At 58.3% G+C, this 26,028-nt stretch overlaps 1 protein-coding gene across 1 annotated transcript; it reads left to right on the top strand.

Moving 5' to 3' along the window:
• Positions 1-498: 498 nt before the first annotated feature.
• C2H8orf82 (chromosome 2 C8orf82 homolog) lies at positions 499-20,693 on the top strand. The gene is made up of 3 exons (XM_074985583.1): positions 499-654; positions 6,622-6,670; positions 17,978-20,693. The coding sequence occupies exons 1-3, from the start codon at positions 541-543 to the stop codon at positions 18,421-18,423; spliced, it is 609 nt and encodes a 202-aa protein (XP_074841684.1). The 5' UTR covers positions 499-540; the 3' UTR covers positions 18,424-20,693.
• Positions 20,694-26,028: the final 5,335 nt, after the last annotated feature.

The raw sequence follows: 26,028 nt of genomic DNA, 5'->3' as shown, positions 1-26,028 counted from the left end.
GAATGTGGCAGGGCCGGCCAGGTGCAGGGGGTGGGGGACGGTGGGGAGGCTGGGCAGGGTGGCAGTTGGGGCTGGGATGGGAATTGGGGGTGAGGAATGTGGGGCTGGGTGGGATGGGAATTGGGGATGGAGGATATTGCAGATACTGGTGGGGGGGTTATGGGAATGGCAGGAGATGGGGATGGGGAATGTGGCAGGGCTGGCCAGGTGCAGGGGGTGGGGGATGGCGGGGAGGCTGGGCAGGGTGGCAGTTGGGGCTGGGATGGGAATTGGGGGTGGGGCGGGAATATGGGGGGCGGGGCGGGGCTGGTCAGACCAGAGGGGGGCAGGCCAGAGTGGGACTTGGGGGCGGGGCTATGAGGGGCGGGGCTGGCCAGAGCGGTGGGCGGGGCAGAGCGGGGCGTGGAGGCGGGGCTGGCGGGGGCGGGGGCGGGGCCGGGGCCGGGCCGAGCCCGGAACGCGGGCGCAGGGCGCGGGGCCCGGCCGGGGAGCGGGCGCGCGACGGACGGGCGGCGTCATAGTAACCCGGCCGGGCCCGTCATGAGGCTGCTCCGCTTCCTGCTGCGGCCCGCGGGCCCCGCCCTCTACACGCAGGGCCAGAGCCCCTCGCCGCGCGCCCGCGAGTACTTCTACTTCGTCGACCACCAGGGCCAGGTGCGGGGCCGGGGCCGGGTCGCTCTAGTGACTGTCTCTGCCCCTCCCCCCGGGATGTGCGCGCGGGCAGCCGAGAAAGCGGAGACACCCGTCAGCTGGCGCATGTGACACGGGGGGGGCGCCGGCTGCTCACCCCCCGGCCCCCCCCCCCGGCGGGACTGACCCCCCCCCCCCCACTCTCACAGCAGCAACCGGAAGTCCCGGGGCACCTCGGGGACTAGCGGACACTTGGGGGCATCAGCGCTGGGGGGGGCAGAGACCCGCTTCGTCAGACGCGGTGGGGGGGTCAGGAGAGGGGGGCGCCGGGGCTGACGCGTCTGTTCGGTCGCGGCCCGTTGTCAGTTGCTCATGGGGGGGGGGCATTGTTGTTCCAGCTCCATTGTTCTGTGGGGAGGTGGGGACCCCCAGAGCGGAGAAGCGGCTTTTGAAAGGGGCCGGCCGCTCCCCGTCTCTGTTCAGGCCTTGGCTGAGGGAGCCAACGTATCCTGTGATCTCCCAGTGCCTGGCTGTAGGTCGTCCTGTCCGCACGCGCTGGGGGTGGTTACAGTAACGGGGGGGGCCCTGCTAGTCCATCCCTCGATCCCTGGGAAAATAATGGAGGGGATCCTCAAGGAATCCGTTTTGGAGCCCTTGGAAGAGGGGGAAAGTGATCAAAAGTAGCCAACATGGATTCACCAGGGGCAAGTCCTGCCTGACCAATCTGAAACCTGGGGCGGAAGAATCCCAAGCGTTGTTACAGGCTGGGGACCGACTGGCTCAGCAGCAGTACGATGGAAAGGGACCTAGGGGTTATGGTGGGTGAGAGGCTGGATATGAGTAAACAGCGGGGCCTTGTAGCCAAGAAGGCTAACAACATACTGGGGTGCATTAGGAGGAGCATTTTGAGCAGATCTAGAGAAGTAGTTGTTTCTCTTTATTCGGCACTGGTGAGGCCACATCTGGAATATTGTGTCCAGTTTTGGACCCCCCCAGTATAAAAAGGATGTGGATTTGCTGGAGCAGGCTCAGCGAAAGGCAATAAAAATGATTAAGGGTCTGGAGCACAAGACCTATGAGGATAGGCTGAGGGATTTGGGCTTGTTTAGTTTCCAGAAGAGAAGACTTAGGGGTGATTTAATAGCAGCCTTCAACTTCCTGAAGGGGAGCTCTAAAAAGGAGGGTGAGAAACTGTTCTCAGTGGTGTCAGATGGCAGAAGAATGAGTAATGGTCAGAAGTTGAAGAGGAAAAGGTGTAGGTTAGATATTAGGAAGAACTACTTCATCAGGCAGGTGGTGAATTACTGGAATGCGTTGCCTAGAGAGGTGGTGGATTCTCCATCCCTTGAGGTTTTTAAGTCCCGGCTGGATAAGGTCCTGGCTGGGATGACTTAGTAGGGGTTGATCCTGCTTGAAGCAGGGGGCTGGACTAGATGACCTCCTGAGGTCCCTTCCAGCCCTGTGATTCTGTCTATTTCCTATCAAAACAAAAAAGCAGTCCAGTAGCACTTTAAAGACTAACATAATATAAAGATATAAAAATAAGTCATTCGTTGTTTTGTTAGTCTTTAAAGTGCTACTGGACTGCTTTTCTGGTGTGTGTGTGTGTGTGTGTATATAGTTACATTCAGGGTTCTGGTGCTGAAGCTGATCTTGGTGTCTAGGAAGCTGATGAAGGTGCAATAATGTTCTGGAGAGAAGTCAGTGATGGTTGTTGATGTAGTGGTAGAAATCTCCAAGGAAGCATAGGTCATGTGGCCAGGTGGATTTCGGGTGTATTATCATTGCTTTCATGGTGCTTTTGTCCAAAAGTAACAGAGAGGGAGCTGTGTTAGTCAAAATACTATCAAAACAACAAAAGCAGTCAAGTAGAACTTTCAAGACTAACAAAATAACTTACTGGGTGAGCTTTTGTGGGACAGACCCACTTCTTCAGACCATAGCCAGACCAGAACAGACTCAGTATTTAAGGCACAGAGAACCAAAAACAGTAACAAAGAGGAAGCCGTGCTAGTCTATACGCTATCAAAACAAAAAGCAATCAAGTAGCACTTTAAAGAGTAGCAAAATGGTTTATTAGGTGAGCTTTTCTGGTCTGGCTATGGTCTGAAGAAGTGGGTCTGTCCCATGAAAGCTCACCTAATAAACTATTTTGTTAGTCTTTAAAGTGCTACTTGACTACTTTTTTGTTTTGTCCAAAAGTTTTCCTAAACTGCTCAAGAAGTTCCCCCGTCCTGCCACCAGATGGTGCTAAAAATGCACATTTACTGTCCCAAAGTCCTGAGGTGTGGTGACTGTAAGTGTAGCGTGAGAAGGGACCCTGGCGCAGCCCCCAAAGCCTGGAGTTTGGGGCGGGCCATACTGTCCGTTCTAGCCTGAAAGATGGTAGCGTGTGGGGCAGCAGCTTTGCCCAGCGAGGCAATCCCAGGCAGGTGGTTTCAGTCATGTTCAGATACAGGGTCAGACTGGTGGGGGGGCAGACTTGGCTAAGAGGCTATTCTAATACACTAGCATGGTGCCCATGGCCCTGTCCCCCTCTAGCAGCCAGCCCCAGTCACTCTACCAGCCTGCCACTGACTCCCAGGAAAGGGATTTACTCTCCTAGGCCAAGCCGTACAGCCTACAATCCAGCTCGTGGCTGGGTCTGGGTTAGTTGTTCTGTGTATGACCAGTGGACAAACCGTCTGGGGAGTAGACTCCTCTCCGCCATGGGGTGGATGAAATCTATTCCCTGTTTTTGGGGGAATTCTGGGTTCCTTAGAGCAACAGCAGCTGCCCTGGCTCTCCCCCCACCCCCCACATCCCCTTCTACTCTGCTCTGATTCATGCAGCTGGCTGCAGCCTGGAGGGAACACCTTCCAGAGTCCATTAACCCTGCCCCTAAAGTAGCCAAACTGCAGTCGCTCCCCTTGCTTGCCAGGGGCTGGAGGCATGGTCAGAAGCAGACCGAAGATCCATCTAGCCCAGTGTCCTGTGTCCCAACAGCGGCCAGTGGCAGCTGCCCCCCGAGGAAGTGAGCAGAGCAGGGAATCATCAGCTGATCTGTTCTCTATCGCTCATTCCCAGCTTCTGGCAAACAGGCTACAGCCACCATCCCTGCTCTTCCTGGCGCACAGCCACGGAGGGACCTGTACACCCGTAATGGATCTGATTCTTTTTTGAGCCCTGTTTAGTCTTGACCTTCCCAACATCCTCTGGCAAAGAGCTCCGCAGGTCAGCGGTGTGTTGGGTGAAGAAATACTTCCTCTTGTTTCTTTTAAACCTGCTGCCCCTTCCGTTCATTGGTTAACCTCTAGTTCTTGCATTATGACGTGGAGTGAATAACGCTTCACTTCCTTGTTTACTGACCATGCAGCATCGGTGCCAGGAGCGCGGGCTTGAGGCGGGGTTTCCCAGGCGGGGTGGTAGCATGCTAGCTGTAGGGTCAGCAGGCTGGCCTGCTTTCAAAGCCAAGTGTTGTTAAATTAATAAGCTCCAGGCCAGATCTAAATCCCGGGAAGTGTTAAAGCCATGAAATGGTGTGAATCTGCCCTTGGAAAATGCCATTTGGCCACCCTCCGACCCTCTGGGCTGTTTGTGCCTCTCAAGTTGTTTAGCATTAATTGATGATTTTTTTTTTTTCCTGCATTGAATTAACTGTGTATTGAATTGGGGTGGAATAGTCGCCTTGGGAGAGATTAGGGGTTGCAAGCAGTGCTAAAGAAGGACGCTCCGGGCTGAGACGTATTGGCCTGGTTGGGATGGCAGCAAGCGCTGGACTGTTCGTGGCTGCTGCAGAATTGCCCCTTTCTGCTGGGGGGAGCCAGGAGAACCGGCCTCCTTTCAAAGCTGCTGAGCGCCCAGGAAACCCATGGATTCCAGCAGGAGCTGCCAGGGCTCAGCATATCTTGTTAGTTGCCACTGATACAAACAAGACACAGGCTGCCTGGCCTGCCCATTGGGGTCCAGTTCTCATCCCAAGCCAAGTGGGAACCCCTTATGGCTCCAATGAGTTCCTCGGTCCCTGCAGCGGAGGTATCATGAGGTTCAGGGGTCCCCAAGCGCTGCCCCCCATCCGCAAGCAGGAGTGACTCTGACTCAGTCGGTAGAACGGGAAGCTTATTAGTCAATAGAGGCACAGCTCAGTGCAGAGGTGTCAGTACAGCAGGCAGAGACAGCAGGTCCCCTTGCCTACAGACGGGCTGCCAACCTTAAAGAAATTCTCACCAGCGACTATAGACCACAACACAGTAACTAGTATTGGAGGGGTAGCCGTGTTAGTCTGGATCTGTAAGAGCAACGAAGGGTCCTGTGGCACCTTATAGACTAACAGAAAAGTTTTGAGCATGAGCTTTCGTGAGCACAGACTCACTTCATCAGATGGTCATGAAAGCTCATGCTCAAAACTTTTCTGTTAGTCTATAAGGTGCCACAGGACCCTTCGTTGCTAACACGGTAACTCTAGGCCTGGAACCAATCCCTGCAACAAACCCCACTGCCAGCTCTGCTCACATATCTACACCAGTGATGATATCACAGGACCTAACATCAACGACACCATCGGGGCTCCTTCACCTGCATATCTACTAATATAATATATGCCATCGTGTGCCAGCAATGCCCCACTGCGATTTACATTGGCCAAACTGGACAGTCTCTATGTAAAAGAATAAATGGACATAGATCAGACATCAGGAACGGTGACATACAGAAGTCTGTGGGAGAGCACTTCAATCTCCCTGGATGCTCAATAACAGATTTACAAGTAGCAGTCCTAAAACAAAGAAATTTCAAAAATCAAATGGAGAGAGAAATCTCTGAGCTGCAATTTATTTGCAAATTTGACTCCATCAACCAAGGATTAAACAGAGACTGGGAGTGGCTGGTCCCTTACAAAAGCAGCTTCTCTGCCCTGGGGGTTAACATCTCCACATTAGACTGACAATGGGCCATATCCCCCTGTCTGATCTGACTGTTTTTTCCCCTCTTTTGATACATACTACTGATAATGGGCCATTTCCACCTTGCTGAATCGACCTTGTCAGCTCTGGACCTCTCTTACTGGGACCGCCCTCTTTAAATACCTCTCTGAAACTCCCCCCAACACACACACCACTCATGCATCTGACACAGCGGGTCTTTGCCCACGAAAGCTTATGCTCCAAAATACCTGTCAGTCTATAAGGTGCCACAGGACTTCTTGTTGTTCAGGCAGAGACAGTCATTCCAATCCACCTTGGGGAGAGGAGCCCAAGGGGTGCCCCATCTGGGGTCTAGCTTCCCCTCAGTCCAAGCTGGCTGCCTTTCCTCTCTCTTCTTCCCTTTCTAACTGGCGCCTCCAATTCAAACCCCAGCTCAGCTCCTCCCTGCTCTTCGTTCCAGTCAGAGGTATTACCTGCCGGCTTAGCTTACATCCCAGGGGGTCATCCTTAGCTGCTGTGAGCTGCTCTTTCTGTCACACACACGTCCAGCCTGACTCTTACGCACACGCACACGCACACGCACACGCACACTCTCTCCATCACAGGAGGCCTGGCCTGAAGTATGTTTATCAGCACTGTGTTCAGGTGTGAACTGGTACGAAAGGAGCGAACAGTAAGTTGGCGTCATTGGTCGGCTGCAGTGACGACATGGAACCACTGCCCCAAAGCAGAGGCAGCGTCCAACCCAGGGGTGTGCAGGCAATGTGGCAAGGCCCAGAGGGTCACACTCAAAGTGTGGCATTTGGAGCCCGTGTAGCATCCCCTTCTTCAGCACAGAGATCTGGCTCCGGAGACCCCACATCTCTGCCCACAGTTCTCCACCATGATCAAAGGGCAGCTGCAGAGCTCCCCAGACTGTGCTTTGCCCACGCTCTAGCAGGGGCAGCTGGGCTGGGGACTCCTGGAGCCACGGACGCAAAGGTCTGACATGTCTCCAGCGGACTCCGCTGGGGCGGGGCCCCCAGGAGAGCCTCTTCTGGGCTGTGGCTGGTTGAGTTTCACCATCTGCCTCTCTTGCCTTGTTTTGCAGCTTTTCCTGGACGATGCCAAAGTGAAGAACTTCATCACCTGTTTCAAAGGTAAAGCCCCCACCACACACGCGCTGGGCCCTGCGCCATCCTCATTCCACTCCGTTCCCGCTCACTTCTCCAGCAAGGGAGACTTCGCTCTCCCCTCTGTCTGCAGCCGTCTCCCTTTGGGCTGTCGCAAGCTAAGCAGGACGGGGTTGGCTCAGTGTTTGGATGGGGGGCGGTGGAGGAAAACCCTCTGTGCCGTGGGATGTAAAGCCGGTGAACCAGTAGGGACTTCCTCCTCCTCGGAATGGTCACTGATCCCATGGCTGTGCTCTCCCCTGTGGGGCAGGGCAGGTGCTAGCAGAGTGCTTGGGGCACTGAGTGTAGGGAGCAGGATGGGGGGGCCTCAGTGGGACACTTCCCCTCTGAGCCAGCGTCACCCCCACTACCCTAGCACGAGGAACGTAAGAACAGCTGGGTGAGGAAAAAGGTCCATCCAGCCCAGGGTCCTGTCTGACGCACGGCCAATTCCAGGTGCCCCAGAGGGAATGAACAGCGACCTATCCCCTGTCGCCCATTCCCAGCTGAGGCTGGACACACCACCCTGCCCATCCTGGCTAGTAGCCACCGATAGACATATCCTCCAGGAACTTCTCCAGCTCTTTTCGGATCCCTGTTACAGTCTTGGCCTTCAGAGCACCCTCTGGCCGGGAGTTGCGCAGGCCGGCTGTGTGTTGCTTGGAGTAATACGTCCTCTCGTTGCTTTTAAACCCGCTGTCCGTTCGTTTCCTTGTGTGACCCCCTCGTGCCTGCGTGGTGAGAATGGGAACTAGATGCCGTGCTGTTGAAAGTGTCCTTTATAGGGGAGATATGAAACTCAGCCCCTTGGTCAGCAGGGCCTGAGGTCCTCCCTTTCACATCTCTCTGGGTCAGGGCCCCTCTCCTGACTACGGGGAGGTGTGGGGGGGCAGTACTGAAGCTAGGGGTGCTGTCTGACTCGCTCCTGCCCCTACCTGCCTCTGTGGTCCCCAGCAGGGGTTTAATGGCTGTGATACCCGGCAAAGTGCTTGGAATAGCCCAGGTAGCTGCTGAGAACCTTTGTAAAGAGAGAGGTCGGCGTCTGCAGCTGTGACAGTGCTGTCCTCCCACTATCTCTGGCCACCTATGCTGGCTGCACTGGGTCTCAGACCCGTTTTGTTATGCAATCACATTGCCCTCTACTGGCGGCAGCCCTCCAAGGCTATAGGCTACTACAGCTGCACGGGTGTGACTGTCTCCAGGCCATCTCGGTAAATGCAGCGGGGTCTCAACATTCGTGAGGGTTCCATGTTGAAAACCCTTGTGAGTGTTGAATTCCACAAATATGGCAGCCACTCCCGCCCGGGGCCCTGGGAACCAGCGGCTGCCGGCGTTCCCCGCCCGGGGCCCTGGGAAAGCAGCGGCTGCCGGCGTTCCCCGCCCGGGGCCCTGGGAACTAGCAGCCACTCGCGAATAATTGAATTTGCAAACCATAAGTTTGCGAATGTTGAGGCCCTACTGTATATATTCTGCTGCACTTCTTTGGCCTGGGAACAGCCTGGTTCTGCTTGTGCCACAGGAGTTGTGGGCTGTGGTTTGAAGTACATAACCGAGCTCTGTTCTCCAGCCAGCTGCTAAGCACATGCAGGTCCCACTGCAGAAACACATCCCCCAGCTGCTCCTAGGAAGTGCTATTCTGGGATCTGCCTGCCAGGCGCCTGCACTGATCTCCTCAGCACTTGCTGCTGTCCTCTGAGCTGTGGTGTTCATGAGCACACCCCTTTCTAGGGCCAGAAGGAGACCAGCTTGAATCTTGTGAGAGCCCCTGGGAAAGTTCAGGGCTAGGCCTGGAGATGATTCCTAAAATCCCCTCTCAGCTCCTCTGCAGGTTTTTATCTTCTGCTAGAGCTGAACTCATCCCCTTTTCGTGCGCTTTTAAGAGTGGTGAGCGCAATTGTAATCCTTAATCTGGATTTACAGTCGTGGCTGGCTGGTCACCGGAGACAGCTGGGCCTGCTTGTTATTAAACTCGGCTCATCTGCGAGCAAATCCGTGCTCCCCTCTACCAGCAGCTGCCTGGGGGGGTGAGCGGCAGAACAGCCTGTGATTTAAACGCATTCAGCGGCAGGTTGCCTGGATGTCCCTTCTCCCCCATCGTGGCCTGGATGAGTGCAGCAGGGTCAGATCCGTGAGTTCTGTCCCGCCAGGGTTCCATGATAGCTGGCCATTGTTAATCAGTTGCCTCCATGATAATCACACGCTGGCGTCAGAGACGGCAACAAATGGCCATTTAAACCTCCAACGGGGCCTTGAAATCCACCCATAGCGTCACATGAGCCGAAAAATGGGGTTTAGACTCTGTCGCCTGATCTGCTCCCTGCCAACGGCCCTGCTCGGCCTGCCGCTGCGCCCCATTACCCCCACAGCTCACCCAGGCTTATCGCTGGCCTCTTCTGAATGGACCACCCACCAGCCAGCCCAGCTGTATTCGTGGCATCACCTCGGCATCTCCCCTGCTTAACAGTCAGGGCTTCGGAGTGGAGGAGCTAGTATATCCCAGGGGTTCCTAACTTTGCTCCACAGGGCAGAGCAAACTGCAGGCCTGCCCCCCCCCACATCCCCGCCACCACAAGTATGGCTCTGCACCCTCCAAGACTACAGGTCCCAGCATGCAATGCTCCGTCTGCGTGGGCCACTTTCCACTCAGTTCGAGATGGAGCGTGACCGAGAGGTGGCCGTGTCAGCCTGTCTTCTATCCAAACAAAGCAGCAGTCCTGTAGCACTTCAGAGATGAGCAAAATAATGTATTAGGTGATGAGCTTTCGTGGGACAGATCATAGCCTTACCAGAACAGACTCCATATCTAAAGCACAGAGGTCAAAACGTTGTTACTAAGGTTGGCAAAGCAGAAGAGGAGGGGGAGGGTTGCAGCCAGGTTGCAGCCCCTCTTCTGGCTCCTCCAGAACCTCCTGGTGAGGTTCTGGCTGCACATCTCCCCACACCTTCTGATCCATGGCCCCACGAAGTCACAGGACCTGCTCATCAGCCTCCCGGCCACGGCCTGGGTGGCCATCTATTACACTAGGGAGAGGAGGCTGGCCAAGGAGGGGGCTGCGACTGCGGGGCCTAATTCCGTTCTGCCATCCGCTCACCAATCCAGGCAGAGTTCCTCTGGGCAGCGTCTGCTGGCTCCCATGACACCTTCGAGGAGCCATGCGCACTGTCTGGGGCTCTGTGCTCGGTATCGCCCTCTGGCTTCCTTATTTTGGCCCTTTGACCCCCACACCCATTCCTGTTCTTCCTTTAGTTGTCCCCCGTGATTATTTGGGAACCGTGTCCTTTTAATGGACCCCCTTCTTTAAGAGGGACCTTTTAGCTGTGGGTGGGCTGCGCATGCCCACTCCCCCGGTTATCCCAATAGGAGCTGAGTTAGTCTGTATCTTCAAAAACAACAAGTCCTCAGGCGCCTTATAGACTAGCAGATATTTAGGAGCATAAGCTTTCCTGGGCAAAGACCTGCTTCGTCAGGTGCATGAGTCGGGGAGGGTTTCAGAGGAGGGTATAAAGAGGGAGTCTCAGTCAAGGGTAGGGCCAGAGCTGACAAGGTCTGTTCAGTCACAGAGGATGTGGCCCATTATTGGCAGTTAATGTGGAGTTGTGAACATCGAGAGGAGAAGTCAAGTCAGTTCATTCGGGGGATGTGGCCCATTGTCAGTTGCTAATGTGGAGGTGTGAACATCCAGAGCAGAGAAACTGCTTTTGTAATGGACCGACCGCTCCCAGTCTCTGTTCAGTCCTTGGTTGATGCAGTCAAATTTGCAAACAAATTGCAGCTCTGAAATTTCTCTTTGCAGTTTATTTTTGAAGCTTTTATCTTGTGAGACTGCTACTTTTACATCTGTTGCTGAGTGTCCCGGGAGATTGAAGTGTTCTCCTACAGGATTTTGTATGTTGCTGTTCCTGAAGTCTGATTTATGTCCGTTTATTTTTACTGTCCAGTTTGACCAATGTAAATTGCAGTAGGGCATTGCTGGCACATGATGACATACATTGTATTAGATGTGCAGGTGAAAGAGCCCTTGATGGTGTGGTTGGTGTTAGGTCCTGTGATGATAACACTGGTGTAGATGTGTGAGCAGAGTTGGCAGCGAGGTTTGTTGCAGGGATTGGTTCCAGGTTTAAAGTTACTGTGTTGTGCTCTATAGTGGCTGGTGAGAATTTGTTTAAGGTTGGCAGGCCGTCTGTAGGCAAGGACAGACCTGCCTCCCAAGGACTGTGAGAGTGAAGGATCATTGTCCAGGAAGGGTTGTAGATCACTGATGATGTGTCCGTGATTCTGTAATTAACGTGGTTAGGTCCAGTGATGGTGTCTCCAGAATACACTGAACCTAACCACGTTAATTACAGAATCACAGACACATTCTTCTGTTCCTCGATTGACGTCATATATGCCAACAATGCCCACACACCACGTATATAGGACAGACTGCAAACGCTCTTTGACAAAGAATGAACAGACAGCAAAAAAACTCCCAATACACAAACCTGTCAGCCCGCACTTTACTGGAGCGGGCCATTCTGTTAAAGACCTGAGAGCTTGTGTGCTACTGAAAAGGGACTTTAAGGACCGTCTGCAGAGGGAATGCTCAGAACTAACATTTGTATTCAAATTCGACACATTAACACGTGGTTTGAAGAGGGACAGCAACTACCTGTTCCTTTATAAGGACTCTTTTACGTACTTTGATGTTTTATCTAACTCTTAACTTCCCCACCCCACACACACACACCCCGCTGCCCCTCTGCTCTTCCGATTTGCCAACCTTGATAACAATTTTTGGACCTCTGTGCTTTATATGCGGCGTCTGTTCTGATATGGCAATAACACTGAAGAAGCGGGTCTGTGCCACAAAAGCTCATCACCTAATACATTATTTTGTTAGTCTTTCCAGTGATTCAAGATGGAGTGTTGCATGCTGGGATCTGTAGTCTTTTTGCAGGTAGTGGTTAAGCCCAAACTCTCAGTTTAGCACAGGGGTAGTTGGGTTATGGCCCGTGAGCTGGATCCAGCCTGCCCCTACTCTCTGGGACGGCGGTGGGGGGGTGGCTTCCCACACTGCACCACCCACAGCAAAATCACTCGGCTCTGATTGGCCAGAAACTCCTACCCTGAGCTCACTTCTGACCCCAATTTCCACCCCAGGCCCCGTGCCCCCTCCACAGAAAAGTGCAGTCCTAGACCACTTAGCACAATCTTGTAGTGGCCCTGTCATTGCCCACCCCATTTAGCAGTTCAGCCACTGAGCTGTTCCCAGCCGGGAGTGAGAGCTGGGGGAAGCTTGAGCTCCTAATGTGAAGGAAATATCCTCCCCTCCCGCCCCTCAGCTACTGCCATTCACACTAAGCACTTGTAATTCCCTGTGCGATTTGCGCTGTTCCCCTCTAGCCCGGCCTTTGAACCTGCAGACAAATGCACGAGCGGCTGCTTGTGATTAGAAGAGGGTTCTGTCATTGCAGATGTAATTAAAACTTCCCGGGGGCGGGTAAATTCGCTAACAGCTGGAAGATGCTGTTATGCAACCATACGAGAGGCTCACGAACACCCCGTCACCCTTTCACAGCCGCGGGTCTCACATTTGTTGGCCTGCGGCCCACCCTGCTCAACGCAAACCTTTCCACAGACAACCACCCACCCAACCACCATGACCCAACGCATTGGCTTAGTTCTCAGTACCTTAAAGACAACCTTGCTCAGATTAGGCTACTGGAGCATCAGACATAAATATGCAGCTGTATCATAAGGGGGCCTGTGTTTAGCTCTTCTCGCGTTTGTCGTTTTCATTCGCCGAACTTCCTTTCGAATAAAGTACCATGAATTGATGCCTAAAACAAAAGGCTTCCAGGTTATCTTTCTTTATGGCTGTGGCCTCCAATTGAGACACCTTACACCCCTCCTGCTGCAGCCCCATGGGGTTGCAGTGGGGAGGACCGAGGTTCAGAGCCTTCCTTCTGGTGGGGTCCTGGGCCTAGTAGATTTTGTGGGCCCCCTAGGTTTTGGGGTGGGGCCAAAAATGAAGGGCTCAGGGTACAAGAGGGACTGCAGGAGAGCAGGGTGGGGTCTGGGTGAGGGGGGAGTGAAGGAGTTGGCTGGGCACAGGAGGCGGGTGGGTATGGGGGTCTGACTGGGAGATTAGATGCTGGGGTTGGGAGTTGTGGGGTCTGTCCGGGAGGGAGAGGGCTGGGGATGAAGTCTGTTCAGGAGACAGGGTGCTAGAGGGCAGGGGGATGGAGGTGTAGGGGCTGGGGATGGGAGGGCGCTTACCTGTCTTTGCAGCCTCTGCTGCTCCCAGTGATTACCCTGCACTGCTCCCATTGCTGCAATTCCAGCCTATGGGAGCGGCAGAGAGCACCTCTTTGCAAGCGGTTTCCTGCACTGCTGGTCCCCCAGCTGGGGGAAGGGGAGCACTAGCATGCAGAACTGCTTCCCCCCGTCCTTGGAACTGGATCCGGCCCACAAGGCTCAGACCTCTCCTCCCCGGCAGAGGGAAGCTGGCGCTGGCTGGAACGCAGGCTGCCAGCTATGGAGGAGGGGAGAGGAGAACGAGCCCCACGCCTGCCGCCCCTGCAAGGCCATCGGTCCGTGGACCACGGTTCCGCTCGGTCCCTGGCTGCGACGTCAGCTGGCCAATGAGAACGCGCCTCTTTGCATTAGACCTGTGCAAAGTCCCAGCCGGATGCCCCTCTCTGTGCTCTGCAGTGGCAGGAAGGTTACACGGGTGTCGCTTGCAGGCCAGATCTGCCCTCCAACCTTTTATGACTGGCGATGATGCTGTGTGACCCAGATACAATGCAGCTCGACTCTCTCAGGGCTGCCTCACCTTCACTGGGCTCCTTCCACCCCAGCTGGCCTTAGGTGTCCTGTCTTCAGCGCCTGGGAGGCGCGACTCCTCTAGTAACATCTTCGTCCCACCTTGTGCTTCCACCGGCTTACACCAGGGACAGATTTGGTCCCTGGTCTTTGACTGACTGAAAAGGAGGGCAGATAAATTGTCCGGTCGGTTAGGTTCCAGCTCCTGCCCTCTGTTGCTGCAGAGGGGACGCAGGCTGGTTTCCTCAGCTCCAGGATGTGACCCTCGGGCCCTAAAGCAGCTCTCCACTGAGCGTCCCCGCAGCAGAGGCCTCCGTTGGCATGAGGTCGCCGTTGCTTGCTCCTTGACTGGCGAGGGGCAGCCTGCTGCCGATCCAGACCCCAGCCGGTGTCGTTTCGAGCCACCTGGTCCGTGCTGAGCTCACAGCTGCTAGCAGCGTTGGCGGAGAAAGAACCGTGTTCTGCTCCAGTACCAGACGAACAGCTCCCTTGCCCATACCCTTGTGTGCTGGGATGGACCCTTTCCACAGCCCCAGGGTTCTAAGAGCTGCACCGTGTGTTACAGCTGAGGAAAGGGCCCCAAAGAGGGGCAGTGACTTGGCCAAGGTCACGCAGGAAATCAGTGGCAGAGCCAGGAACAGAGCCCAAGTCACCTGAGTCCCCTTTGATGCTCTGTCCAGGTGGCATAATCCCACCCTCGTGGCACACAGGCTTCCCCAGTCAGCTGCAGCCCTCCCTTCTTGCTGTGTAGCAAGGTCAGAGCTGCCTGGTCTTGGCATTCTCCCCAGCCCCAAGCACCCTGCAGGCCACTTCCTAGTTCAGTTAGCAGCTCTGCTGCTAACTCAGTCATACCTTGGCCACACCCCACTGTGCCTCAGTTTCCCCAGTTTGGCATCGTTTGCTACGCGTAGGGTGTCAGCACCCTTGGGTGACGGGGGTTTCTTAGGCTGACTCTGGCCAAAACCCTTCCTTGCTCCGACTTGAGCTCCGCCCACTGTGAGGTCATCAGCAGGAGAGCCTCCGGCAAGGGCCCGCTCCCAGTTCCCCCAGCCTGGGGCTGGGATGCTCGGCAGCTGCCTGGGCCTTCCCTAGTGCCTCTGCTTTGCCCGCCAGACCGTTCCCAGGGCAGGCTGTGTGCGGGCCCAGCAGAGTGATGCTGTGACGCATGGACCCCCAGGAGCCATCGGGCTGCTGCTGCTCTCAGAAGGTCCCAGCTTCCCTCTAATCTTTCCCACCCATGTGTGGAATAAATGTTGTTTATGCGCATGAGGCATGCGTGGATGTGTACCACTGGTAGATATGACCCCGGCAGTGGGCGCTCTGTTAATCAGTCAGGCAGCGTTGGAATCTCTCCTGGGCAGCTGCACGACCGCCCAGCTGACGGGGACCCTGCTGAAGACTGACTGCGGGGGGCTTCCACTGCTCCTCGCAGTCCAGTACCCATAGTGCCAGCCCAAGATGCTGGGCCAGAGCTGACTCGGGGGAAGCGCTGGCTGTTGACTCCCCAGTGCCACTCCCTACCACATCACTGGGTTCCTCGAAGCTCCCACCCAGCATTTGACCTGGTCTGACCCTGCTTAGGGCAAAAGCTCCTTCATAAAGGTTGGAGTCTGGCGGGGCTAAGGTGCTTGTGCCGCTGCTGCCAAAGCCGGGAGTCTCCCAGCCCAGCTCGCTCTCTGCCTGCTGCCATCTGGGACTTCCCTCCAGCTCTGGCATCGTCTTCCTTAGCGCTCTGGCTCCATTCCAGTCCATCCCAGGCTGTCCCCTTTAAACACAATCACACGGCAGTCTTTCATTCCCCAGCACAGGCAGCCGAGTGCCTTGTCTCTGTTGGTTTTACTTACACACTTAGAGATTCGGCTCTTGCTATTAACAGCTTCTGTTCCCTTCTCCCCTACCTGAAAGAGGCAGCAGTGAGTCAGAGGCGACTCTTTGCTTCCCTGCACTGCGTTGAGGTGGACAGTCAGGCTTGCCATGTCCGCGCCCTTCCTGGTGCCGCTCCAGAGGAGAGCTCTTAAGTTGCTTGATGAAGGAGGCAAGCAGAAACTGAGGGGGAAGATGAGCCATTAGCTAACTGCTAATGGAGCCACCTGGCAGGGTATAAACGAATAAATACAGGGAAGGAATTTCCTTTTGCCCAACGCCGTCTCCCTGAGCTGCGGGTGTCCGGGAGCTCTCAGCGGTGCTAGCTGGCGCAGGAGGTGCTGAGGTGGCATTGCTGTTAGCCAGGATCCCGTAAGGGTGATTTGTGACTGCCTGATTGCTGGAGGCCACGCTTCACTTGGCAAACAGGCAGCGGTGACTTTTATGACTTCATCGTCTTTGTTCCATAAAAGTAACCTCAAAATGCGTCTCGGGGGCTTGTGCCCTTGAGAGAGCAGCGAGGGCAAAGCTGCCCAGCGTGGGCTTGGGGCTTGGCTACGGGGACAGCCTGGCAGCAGGAGGGGGTTTGCACTGAGCATACGTCCCCTGGCCGATAGCAGCCAGCGTCCCCCGCCTGCCTGCCCGTCCGTCTGCTGTGCTCTCGCCTGGCCGCGGAGCATGTGCAGGTGGAGCTATCTGGAGTGACGCTGGGGAAGGCTCTGGGTTTACATGGGGAAAAGTGGGATTGGAATCTGGCGAGAGCTCTCACGAAGCTGGGGAGGCTGGACAGAGGGTTTCACGAGCTGCTTGTTGTACCTCTGCAAAACGGGAGGGCTTGCCTCTCCTCATCGGCTATCGGTGTCCTGTTGGGCTTCCTTTGTATCACTGTGTCTGACTGCCCTGCTCCAGCCAAAGCCCCCTGTGTCCACGCACAACCGGAGTCCTGTGATATCAGTCAGTTTCCTGGCCCCGCTTGACGGAGGATGGGTAAGGGAGAGTCGCTAAGAGGTTCCCAGCGCAGTACGGCATCGCACGACACGGCCGGGCACGTCTCCCATCCCTGGCTGTGCGTCACTTGCCTCTTTAGGTGGTAACATCCTGTAGGAAGTTCCTCTCCATGTGTTGTATGTCCACCCCCGAACCCACCCCGAGTCCAGCTCTAGTCGCTGACCGCCACTGCGCTACCCGGGCTCCAATTGTCCTGTAGTAAACGCCTTCTCTTCTGTCCACCTGGATCAGCCTCCAGAGCTCTTCTCTTCCCTGAGGGGTCACTTCCTGTTCAGCCCCCTGGCCTATGGGGCTTCCTGCTTTTGAGCAATCCCTCGTGTCAGGTTTCAGGAATACGTGAGATTTGGGCAATAGGTTTCAAGCCAAATGAGAAACAGCTTCTGCCAGCTGGGGGCAGGACTCTTCCAGGAGGGCTGTGCTGGTGCCCTCTCTCCTCTGAACACATGGCTCCTTTTCTGGAGTGCTCACCAGGTGCTTTGCAAACACAAAAGGACCCTGCCCCTCAGGGCTTCTACAGGCTGGGGGTGGGCAGGCACAACATACAAGGGAGGGGGTCTGGGTGGCCTTGGTCACTCCTGTTTCAGTAATACTGTAGGAGTTTTTTTGTTTATTTTCCCTCAGCTGGCTCGGTTCTCCCCATAAGCAGCCAGTTAGTTTCCTGTAGGCCCAAGGACTGACACACAGAGCAGACCTGGCCATGCAGAGGTGCTGGGGCAGGAGGTTCCATGCCAAGGGAGCAGGTCAGGCGGATGGACCAAGGTTTTTGTGGGAGTAATTGCTACCCAGGGCCTTGGGACTTGGAGGAGCAGATGGGGGCGCTACAAACCAAGCACGAAAATCAGCTCACCCTAATGGGCAGCTGCATATAAAAGACGGAGCTCCTAGTATTGGGAGATGCAGTTGGCCGAGGAAGGGGCAGAGGTGGAAAGAGATGAGGGGTGGGAGCTGAGGAGGAGATGGGTCTGGATTCCTGGGGAAGGAGGGGAGGCAGCAGAGGGGTGAAAGGCTGAGACGGGACCTTTCTCTTCCCTGCTTGCTAGCTGCACAGCCAAGCCATGAGCCTGGCCAGACTTGCTTTCACTTTCCTGCCTTGCTCACATGGGGGGACATCTGGTACGAGAGGCAGCTCTGTGCCCAGCTGGCCTCCGTGCTGCGCAGGGGCAAGCCAGGTGCGTCCCCACAGGGTTCAAGCAGTGTCAGGCATCACACCACCCAGGGACAGGTCCAACAAAGCCCCTTGGCTCTGAAGACAATGCTGACAAAGCAGGGAGTTGGAGGTGACTGTTCCCAGCAAAGGCTGATGCCTTAGCCCCAGCAGCCTGTCACAAGTCGCTGGAGACGTGCAACGTGCAGTCAGCAGAGAGCTGAATGAGGAGGCTTGTCGGCAGTAGCTCTGCTGGTGCCTCCTGACTGGCTTACCAGAGCCCTGCAGCTGGCAGGAGCCGGGGGCAGGTCTGCTTAGGGTGATCCTGCTGGAAGCAGGGGGCTGGACTAGATGAGCCCCTGAGGTCCCTTCCAGCTGCGGGGGGGACGTGCGAGTCGGGTCGCTGAGCACTGCTGTGCCCCCCGCTCTCCTTCCCTGGCCTCAACCCGCCGGTGCTCTCTCTGCTTCCCAGATAAGCAGTTCCTCGTCTTCTTCTTCAAACAACTGCAGCTGAACCGCAGCGGGCGCTACCAGGACGCCTTCCCCTACCTCTCGCCCTGCGGCCGGGAGCACAACTTCGTGCGCTGCGACGACCGGCCCATCGTCTTCACCCACCTGCTGCGCGGCCAGGCGGGCGAGGAGCTGCTCTCCTACTGCGGCGGCGGCGACCGGCTGGTGGTCAGCTTCGAGCCGCAGAAGCTGGTGATGTTCCCCGAGAACGGGCGCGTGTACCACCCGGCCCCCCAGAAAGCCGGCGGCGTGGGGCTGGTGAAGTCGGCCCTGGCCTTTGAGCTCAGCTCCTGCTTTGAGTACAGCCAGGGCGCTGGCGAGCCCCCCACCCACTTCCGCTGGCAGGGCAAGCGCTACACCCTCACCAACGAGCTGGTGCAGCTGATCTGCTCCGGCAGCAGCGCCTGAGCCGGGGCCTCGGCCCTGAGTCTGAGGGGGCCTGCGGACAGAGCGAGGAATGGCCCAGAGACTGGCCCTGTGCAGCCAGGAGCGCTGCTTTGAACCCCTCTGGGCAGATCGCAGCCAGCCCCTCCTCTGCGTAATCTGCCGTGGGCCACGCAGCCCCAGGCCTGGCTGCTTGAAGGGCCTCCCTGGGTCTCTTCTCCGGTAGGGCTGCAGGCACCTTCTGCTGCCCTTAAGCCTCTAGATTGGGTTGGGCCACCAGGAGCTCCTGGGAGCAGAAGGGAAGCTGGAAAGCAGCAGCTGTTGTCCCCATGGGCTGAGCAGGAGGCCAGGCTGAAGGTGAAGGGGGCCCCTGTTTTGGTGTCGGGTGGGGAGCTGGGCTGCGATCGGTCTGGAGAGCAGAACCCCCAAGTCTGTCACCTGGGGCCCTACAACCCTCTCAGTCCCTCGCCTCTCAGCACCGCTTGGCTTTAAGAAGCTGCAGATTCAGGGTGGGCCTGGGGCCTGCCCCACGGCTTGGTGCTCACTCCCCGAGTCTGCCCTGCCTCAGCAGGTGGTGGTGGGCACCGGGGAAGCCCCACTGCCCATCACTCTCCCCTGGTGGCCACCAAGCCGAGAAGCCGGCCCCTAGCAGGAGAGTGCCCCTAGCTCCACGCCCTATTGCTGTGTGGTTGGCTTCTGGCCACGCTGCACCGGGCTGGCGGACGTCCCCTCCTAGGGATGGCCAAGGGGGCAGCTCATGGGTGCCCAGCGGCATGGGCAGGGACGTTCTGGCAGGATTGTCTTTGCTACGGACTGAACCAGACCCCTGGAGCTCCCCACTCCAGCCCTGCGCTCTGCCCCATGCCCGACCCCTGCCCCAGCCGTCTCCCCTGCTCCCTCTTGCAGCCTCCTAACTACTGAGTACGTTCTGGGTCGATCCCACCCGGCTGCCTTTTAACGGGCCTGTCCTGACATCCCTCCAGCTGGCCTAACTCTGTCAGTCTTGGGGCCAGGGCGTTGGCTGGCTGGAGGCTGAACCCGGCTCGCTGCCCTTGTGCCGCTCACACCGCAGAACTAGGCTGCCCTGAGGGGGTGATGGACACAAGCTGTCCTAGGCCTCGTGCCACCTGCCCCAGGGGCTGAATCTGCCCCCACGTGGAGCACTGGCAGGTTCCCTGCGGCAACCAATAGATGCGCAAGATCTCTGAGCCGCTCAAGCCACCTCCTCCAGGCTCTTTGCCGGGACTAAATGCTCCCTGCCAGCTTCCAAGCAGGGCCCTGCCATTAGCCAGGCTGTGCTGGCCCTGCCAGCTGGTAGCCGCAGCCAGCTCCCACCTGTCCGACTGCCCTGGGAGCCCAGCGTCAGGCAGCCCAGAGGCCCTTTGGTCGGGGGGGGGGGTTCTGCTCGGCAGCGGCGGGGGGTCGGGGCACTGCTGGAGTTAGCTCCAGGGGGCTGGGAGGGATGGACAGCGGAGCGGCAGTAGCCTGGGAGCCAGGGTTGCAAGCGGCGTGTGTGTGCCTTTCCAGGGGATTGCACAGGCAGCAGGAGCCCTGGGCGGAGCAGTGGGGGCGTCCGGCTGCCGGGGCAGCGCCACAGGTTGCTTCACCTCAGTGGTTGGCACCCAGGTGGAGCCCCTCCGGCCTGAGCCATTGGCAGGGGCATTGAGCAGCCAGGGCTCAGGTGATGGGGTGAGCGTTCAGCACCTTTGAAAATGCCCCAGGCCGGGCCGCCAGGCAGAGGGCACCCGAGAGCGGCTGTGGCCTTTGCTGCCTGGCTCCTCCGTTTCCCCCACTGTGGACGGCCAGTGCCACTGACCTGTGCGCGATGCCCTGAGGGCTCTGGGCCCAGCACCACCCAAGGAGGCCGACGCTGCAGCTGTGTCGTTATTCCAGTAGAACGCCAGCCATGGCGGGTGCCAGGCCCCAGACAACCCGGGGGTTAAGGAGGCGTGTTCCCCTCCCAAGCGGGCCGAGGCATGCTTAGCCTGGGGCCCAGCCCGCTCCTGGGTTTGGCTCCCTCTGCGGGGCAGAGACATCACCCTGGGCCATGTGTAGGGAGAAACCAGCCAGGACAGGGGCGGGATAGCTGCGGCCGTGACATGTGTAAACCAGTCCTGGCGCTGCCTTCCTGCGAGAGGCTGGACAAACGGCTGGATGGGGACCGATAGCTGTGCAGCCACAAGCCACCACTCAGCTCTGCAGCCCCATGTGTACACGGTACAGGCAGGCATCTCTCCGAGCAGCACAGTGGGATGGTTTATCTGCCGCAGCCGCTTAATAAATAGACGATTGGTGGTGGCCTGGCCTGGCCTGGGCTGATTTCTGTCATCGCTGGATGGGGCGCCACGCTTGCCGGGGCTCATGGTCAGCTACCCCCCAGCTCCCAGAGGAGTCTGGTTCACGGTGATGGAGGAGACGGGACAGCAAATGCCACCTGCTTGCTGCTGTGCTGAGCAGGGGTGGGCACTGCTCCTTCCCTGGTCTGTGCCCAGCCGGTGTTCCAGCAGCTCTTCTCTCAGGGCTAGTTTATCTGCGCCCTGGCGACAGCAGCCAGCCCTCCCCACTGCTGCGGAGAGGGAGGTGGTGCAGCCAGCCTGCCCTGTGGGTGTGGCTGTGGGGCACGAGGGGCCCTGTGCGCTGAGGGCAGCCACGTGCTGGCAGCTGGTTCTCCCTAAGCCGCAGGCTGCAGCGGGCCCTGTTGGCTCCTCTCCCTATTTAGGGATGCGATTGAGATAAGGAGGAAGGAACTTGTGGGGCTCCTCTGCTCCCACCAGGGCTGCGTCGGCCCCAGCTCCGTTAGTGCATGGCAATCAGCTCGTTCCCCCGGCTCTCCCACCTGAGAGACCGGCCCAGAGCAGGAGCCCAGGGCCAGGAGCTAGTTAACTGCCTGATGCTCCGTGAGCCATGCCCAGGGCTACAGCAGCCAAAGCTTCAGGGACCCAGCGCAGAGCTGGGAAGGGAAAGGAGGGCAGCCGAGCGCTCTCCTCTAAGGAGCCAGGCAGCCCTTAGCTCCACTTACCTGCGGGGGGCCAGGCCGGGACTTTAACACCATTGTCCGTATGGAGAAACTGAGGCGCGGAGAGAAGGGGAGGGACAGACTCGGCCGGGATCACACAGCCGCACCGCTGGCTGGGCTGGGAGTAGTGCCCAGGAGCGCAGGCTGCTGTTCGGTGTTGATTGGCATCAGCAGGGCTGGCAGCTGCACGCTGGCGCCTGGCTCTCCCTGTGCTGTGCAGGGCCGGTGCCCTGCGGGGCGGGGCCTTAGCTTTTGTGGGGCAGAGGGAGCATCTTGCCCCCTGGCAGGGGAGTCCCTGAAACTGCCCGCTGCCACCCACCCACAGATCAGAGCAACAGGGATGGGGCTCTGACCAGCCGGCTGGGGCAGGGGGCAGCTTGCCCTGGTGGGGCGCCGGGCGCCTACTGTCCCATTGGCCCGAGGCTGGGCATGCTCAGGCCGCAGAGCAGGGAGCGAGGCACAAGCCACGGCAGCGTTGGAACCGGGCGCCCGCACCGCCGAGCTCAGCACGCCTGGTACGTACACGTGTGACTAGCGTGGGGCTCCGGCCCACGGGGGGACTGTGTGTTGTAACGGGCTCTGACGCTGGGTGAAATGCAGCCCGAGAGCCCAGGGCTGGCTGTGAAACCAGCTGGGCGCAGGCGGGGTCAGCAGCCCCGGCCCAAGCCACGTGGTGGATTCTCCCACGCTCCGTGGCCACAGAGCAGCCCTGGGGGTGACTAGCGCGGTCCGTGGGAGGGGAAGACCAGATGCCCCGAGGGACCTGTCAGGCTGTGACCTCCCTGAACTGAGCACTTGGGGAGCATCAGACCCAGGGGCTGGGCCCAGCGAGAGACCCACCTGGGTCCTGCCACTGACCTTGGCCAGACCCTTGGTCCAGGGCTGTTTCCTGCAACATGATCTGTCTGGGCTCTGGGCTCACCACACCTCCAAGGCTCCCAGCTGGGCAGTCGGCAGCACCTCCTCCCCCACGCCCCCCGCACCGGCTCTTGGCTGGAATTCTGAACAGCTGGCGCGAGGCCCTGGGAGCCGGCGGTGCCAGTATCACACACAGCCGCCTCCTGTGCCAAGCTCTTCAGCCCAGCACTCATGGCCTGTTTCCCCCTCCGGCTGCTTGGCTCACATGAGCAGCACTGGTGGCAAACGGGGCTTGGGGGCCCTGCTGCTCCCCAACTCCCTCTGCCCGCCCCTTTGCTCCATGCTAAGCAGCCTTTTCTTGCCAGGCCAGCGCCCTGGGCATGCTCTGGGTATGCGAAGGGCAGGCCCAGGTGCCAGCCGGTTTGCCCAAGCGACACCAGCAGGGGCAGTCATGTCTGCACTCTGCCTCACACGCACACTCAGACCCCCGCCCCGACCTCCATCTGCATCAGCCCTGCCATTGAGAGCGCCTGTCAGCTCAGCACCCGGGATAACAGCAGGGCCTGGCCTGGCCCCCGGAAGGTGTGGCTCTGTGGGGGCGGCTGGTTCTGCACAGACCTTCCCTTTGCACTGTCTCTGGTGGCTCCACTCACAACGTGACCTTGGCAAGGGTGCTTCTGTGCCCTAGTGATCACAGCCCCACGGAGGGGGGTCACGGCTGGGCTGAGCTCTGCTGGGGGGTTCCCAGGGAGCAGCAGCATCCAACAGGCCCTGCCTAGGTGGCCAGAGAGCGTCTGATCATCAGGGAGGGTGGCAGTGCCCCACGCCAGGGCTGCCAGGGCACCAGCTCCCCGACCCCAGCACAGAGCTATGGTCTATGGCTAACAAATGCCGGGTGCTGGGGGCTGCCCGTCATTAAAGCTCCAGTCTGGCATGACGTGTGCAGCCAAAGTCCTGTTAACGGCATCGGCCAACCCACCACGTGGCAGCCATCAGCCGGGTCTAAGCTGGTGCCTTCTCTCTCAAGCTTGCGCTAAAGGAGGACTGTTACTAGCTGGTGGCAGTAGTAGCTGGTTATCTTCCATACAGCCCCTGCGAGGGGGAGGATGAAACACACGGTGCAGCTGATTGCCCCAGCCGTACGGCTCCCAGCAGCGTCTGGCTTGCGCCAGTCAGTCAGAGTCAGCGCTGCGGCCACTGGTGTGGGTTCGCTGGGCTGTTGGCTAGGTTCAGCCAGGCGGTTTGCTGCAGCCGGGCTAGTCCCAGCACGCAGCAGAAGAGCACCAGGAGCATGAGCTGTGGGAGGCGGCTGGGGCGGCAGCTGGCTGGAGCAGAGCTCTGCACAGAGGGGTGGAGAGTGCACGTTGAGGCACTAGATTACCCGGCCCCCGTCTCTCCCTGCTCAGGAAGCAAAGGGGGAAGGTCCCCTTTTAAGCAGTGGCCTGGGCGGATGCTGCCTGGCCCTTGGGGATGGGGCCGTCCGTCAGCTGCCAAGTTGCGTGAAGAACTGCCTTTGCAAGGCTGGATTACCCTAAGGTCCTCGGCCTTCCTGCCACCTCTGGCCAGAGGTGCTCAGACCCGCCGAGGCTGCAGACGCAGGAGGAGGTAGCCCCAGGTGGCTCCTCAGTGCATGCCAGGGTGCCTTCAGGCAGGCCCATAGGCTCTGCCAGCAGCCAGGTATGTGGCTGGCTGAGAAGCCCAGGCAAGGCCAAACCAGCCTCTGAGGCTGCCCCGAATGCCAGCTGTGAATGTCCTGGTGGTGTCCCACAGCCCTGCTCTGCCCGATGTGCCATGGAGGCAGGGAAAGGGCTGGCAGGTCACAAAAGGGCTGTAAAGACCCGGGCAGGCAAATGCGGAGGCAGCTAAAGGCCAAGCATATAGCAAACTGCACCCACTGACATTGGCAGCCTGTGCTCGGGGGAGGATGGGCCAGCCACAGCTGGTGCCACTTGGCACAGGTGAAGTATTAGTCAGCGTCACCAGCTCCCAGGGGTTCTAGTGAATTCCCATGGCAAGGGGTAAAAGCAAAGATGGGGAGGTGGCCGCATGGCAGAGCCAGAGCCTGACCAGCCCAGCAGGCTAAGGCAGGCTGCAGTCACCCTTAGGAGACCCATTAGGCTGGACAAAGAACCCAAAGGTCCCTGAGTGGGTTGAAAGGCAGCGTGGGTACACACAGCCACTGTGCCTGGTCCGGGGGGGGTCACCTGCCTCTCTGCCCTGGCAGGAGGGGGAGCCAGGAATGGCTGTGGGAGGAGACAGGAAACATGCAGGAGTTTGCAGTTGGGATGTGGCTACAGAAAAGACCAGGGTGATTTGCAGCTGCAGAGACAGAGGCCTCCTGTCCTGGCATGAGGAGGGGCCCGGCTTCAGGGAGAGTCCCACGGCCCTACACGCTCAGGCCCTGGGCCATGTGGTGGCAGCCAGACGCTGCTCAGAGCAGGGAGTTCAGAGGCCAGCAGAGTACTGGGCCCTCTCCTGCAAACGCACTGGTTGGTAAAGTGACTTAGTGACGCGTGGGCGGGGGGGTGTGTGTGTTTTGTTTTTGGCTGCACATAAGGACACATTCCTGCCTCCGAACCTTTGCTGGCTGGTCGCCCGCCTGCCCAGCACTTGTCCACACCCCAAAGTCACAGGCCACTTAGGTCAGTGGCACAGGCACAGCTTTTTAAAAATAGGAACTTGAACTGTCAGGTCTTGCCATGTGAAGCTGAGCAGGGGTAACTGCTGGGGTCCCAGCCCGAAAGGAGCCGCTGCCCTTACTGCAGTGCTGCTGCTGGCAGAGCTGGGCATTGGGTCAGCTGCCACTGCACGCTGGCTGCCCAGCTCTGAAAACAGCACAGATGTGAGGGGCGGGGGATACGCAACTCCCCTAAAGTAACCTTGCGACAGCCCCCCTCCCCACACACACACACCCCCACAACACCCTTGTGGTCTGTGTTCCCTCTCATTTCTCCCAGTATGGCAGTGCCTCATGCAACAATCAGTTCCAGACAGTGCCTGGCTGGGGCCGTGGGTTTCAGAGTGTGGGAGGGGGCTCACGGCTGAGGCAGAAGGTGAGGAGCGGGGTGGGGGCAGGTGATGGCCCTGGCTGGGGTGCAGGCTCTGAGATGTGGGCCAGGGATGAGGGCTCTGGCGTGCAGGAGGGTCTGTGGGGCCATGGTGGGGAAAGAGGATGTCCTCCAGCCCTCGCTTGTCTCGCGGCCGCACAGCTCAGCGGGAGCCTGGGTCAGCACCCCGGGTAGAGACATGCTGGGCTCCCCCATGGAATCGGTGCAGTATGGGGTGAAAGCACATGAAAGATCAGCTTCCATGGGGGAGACCAGATCCCGCAGGCCTGACCTGGCTTCCCCATGGTACATTTCTAGCCAGCTCCCACCTCCTCTGATTCTGTTCATCCATAAATTCCCATCTTCCCTCTAGTCACCCGCCCACCCTCAGCAAGCCGGCCAGATTCCCTAGCGACAGGGATCTATTGCCCCCTCCCCAGCCCCCCACAAACACTCCTCTGTCTTATTCACTACACCCCTCTCAGGCCCTCAGCCTTTCCAAGAGCTGCCCCACCTTTGCCCCCAGGTGTCTGCCCCCTTGGCCAGCCCGTGTGCCCCTTACCAGTCCAGTCCCCAGGGGCTGCCCCTAGCACTCTCCTCAGCACCATGAGGCTGAGATCCCCTGCCCCCCCCCCACCGCCAGCCACAGGCCCCCAGATCACAGCTGCTGTTACTAACTGAAACCAGCCCCAAGTTCTTAGGCTGCAC

The sequence above is a fragment of the Carettochelys insculpta genome, chromosome 2, assembly GCF_033958435.1.
Source record: "Carettochelys insculpta isolate YL-2023 chromosome 2, ASM3395843v1, whole genome shotgun sequence".
Taxonomy (NCBI): domain Eukaryota; kingdom Metazoa; phylum Chordata; order Testudines; family Carettochelyidae; genus Carettochelys; species Carettochelys insculpta.
Note: the sequence above shows the minus strand (reverse complement) of the source record. Positions and strands in the feature narration are given on the sequence as shown.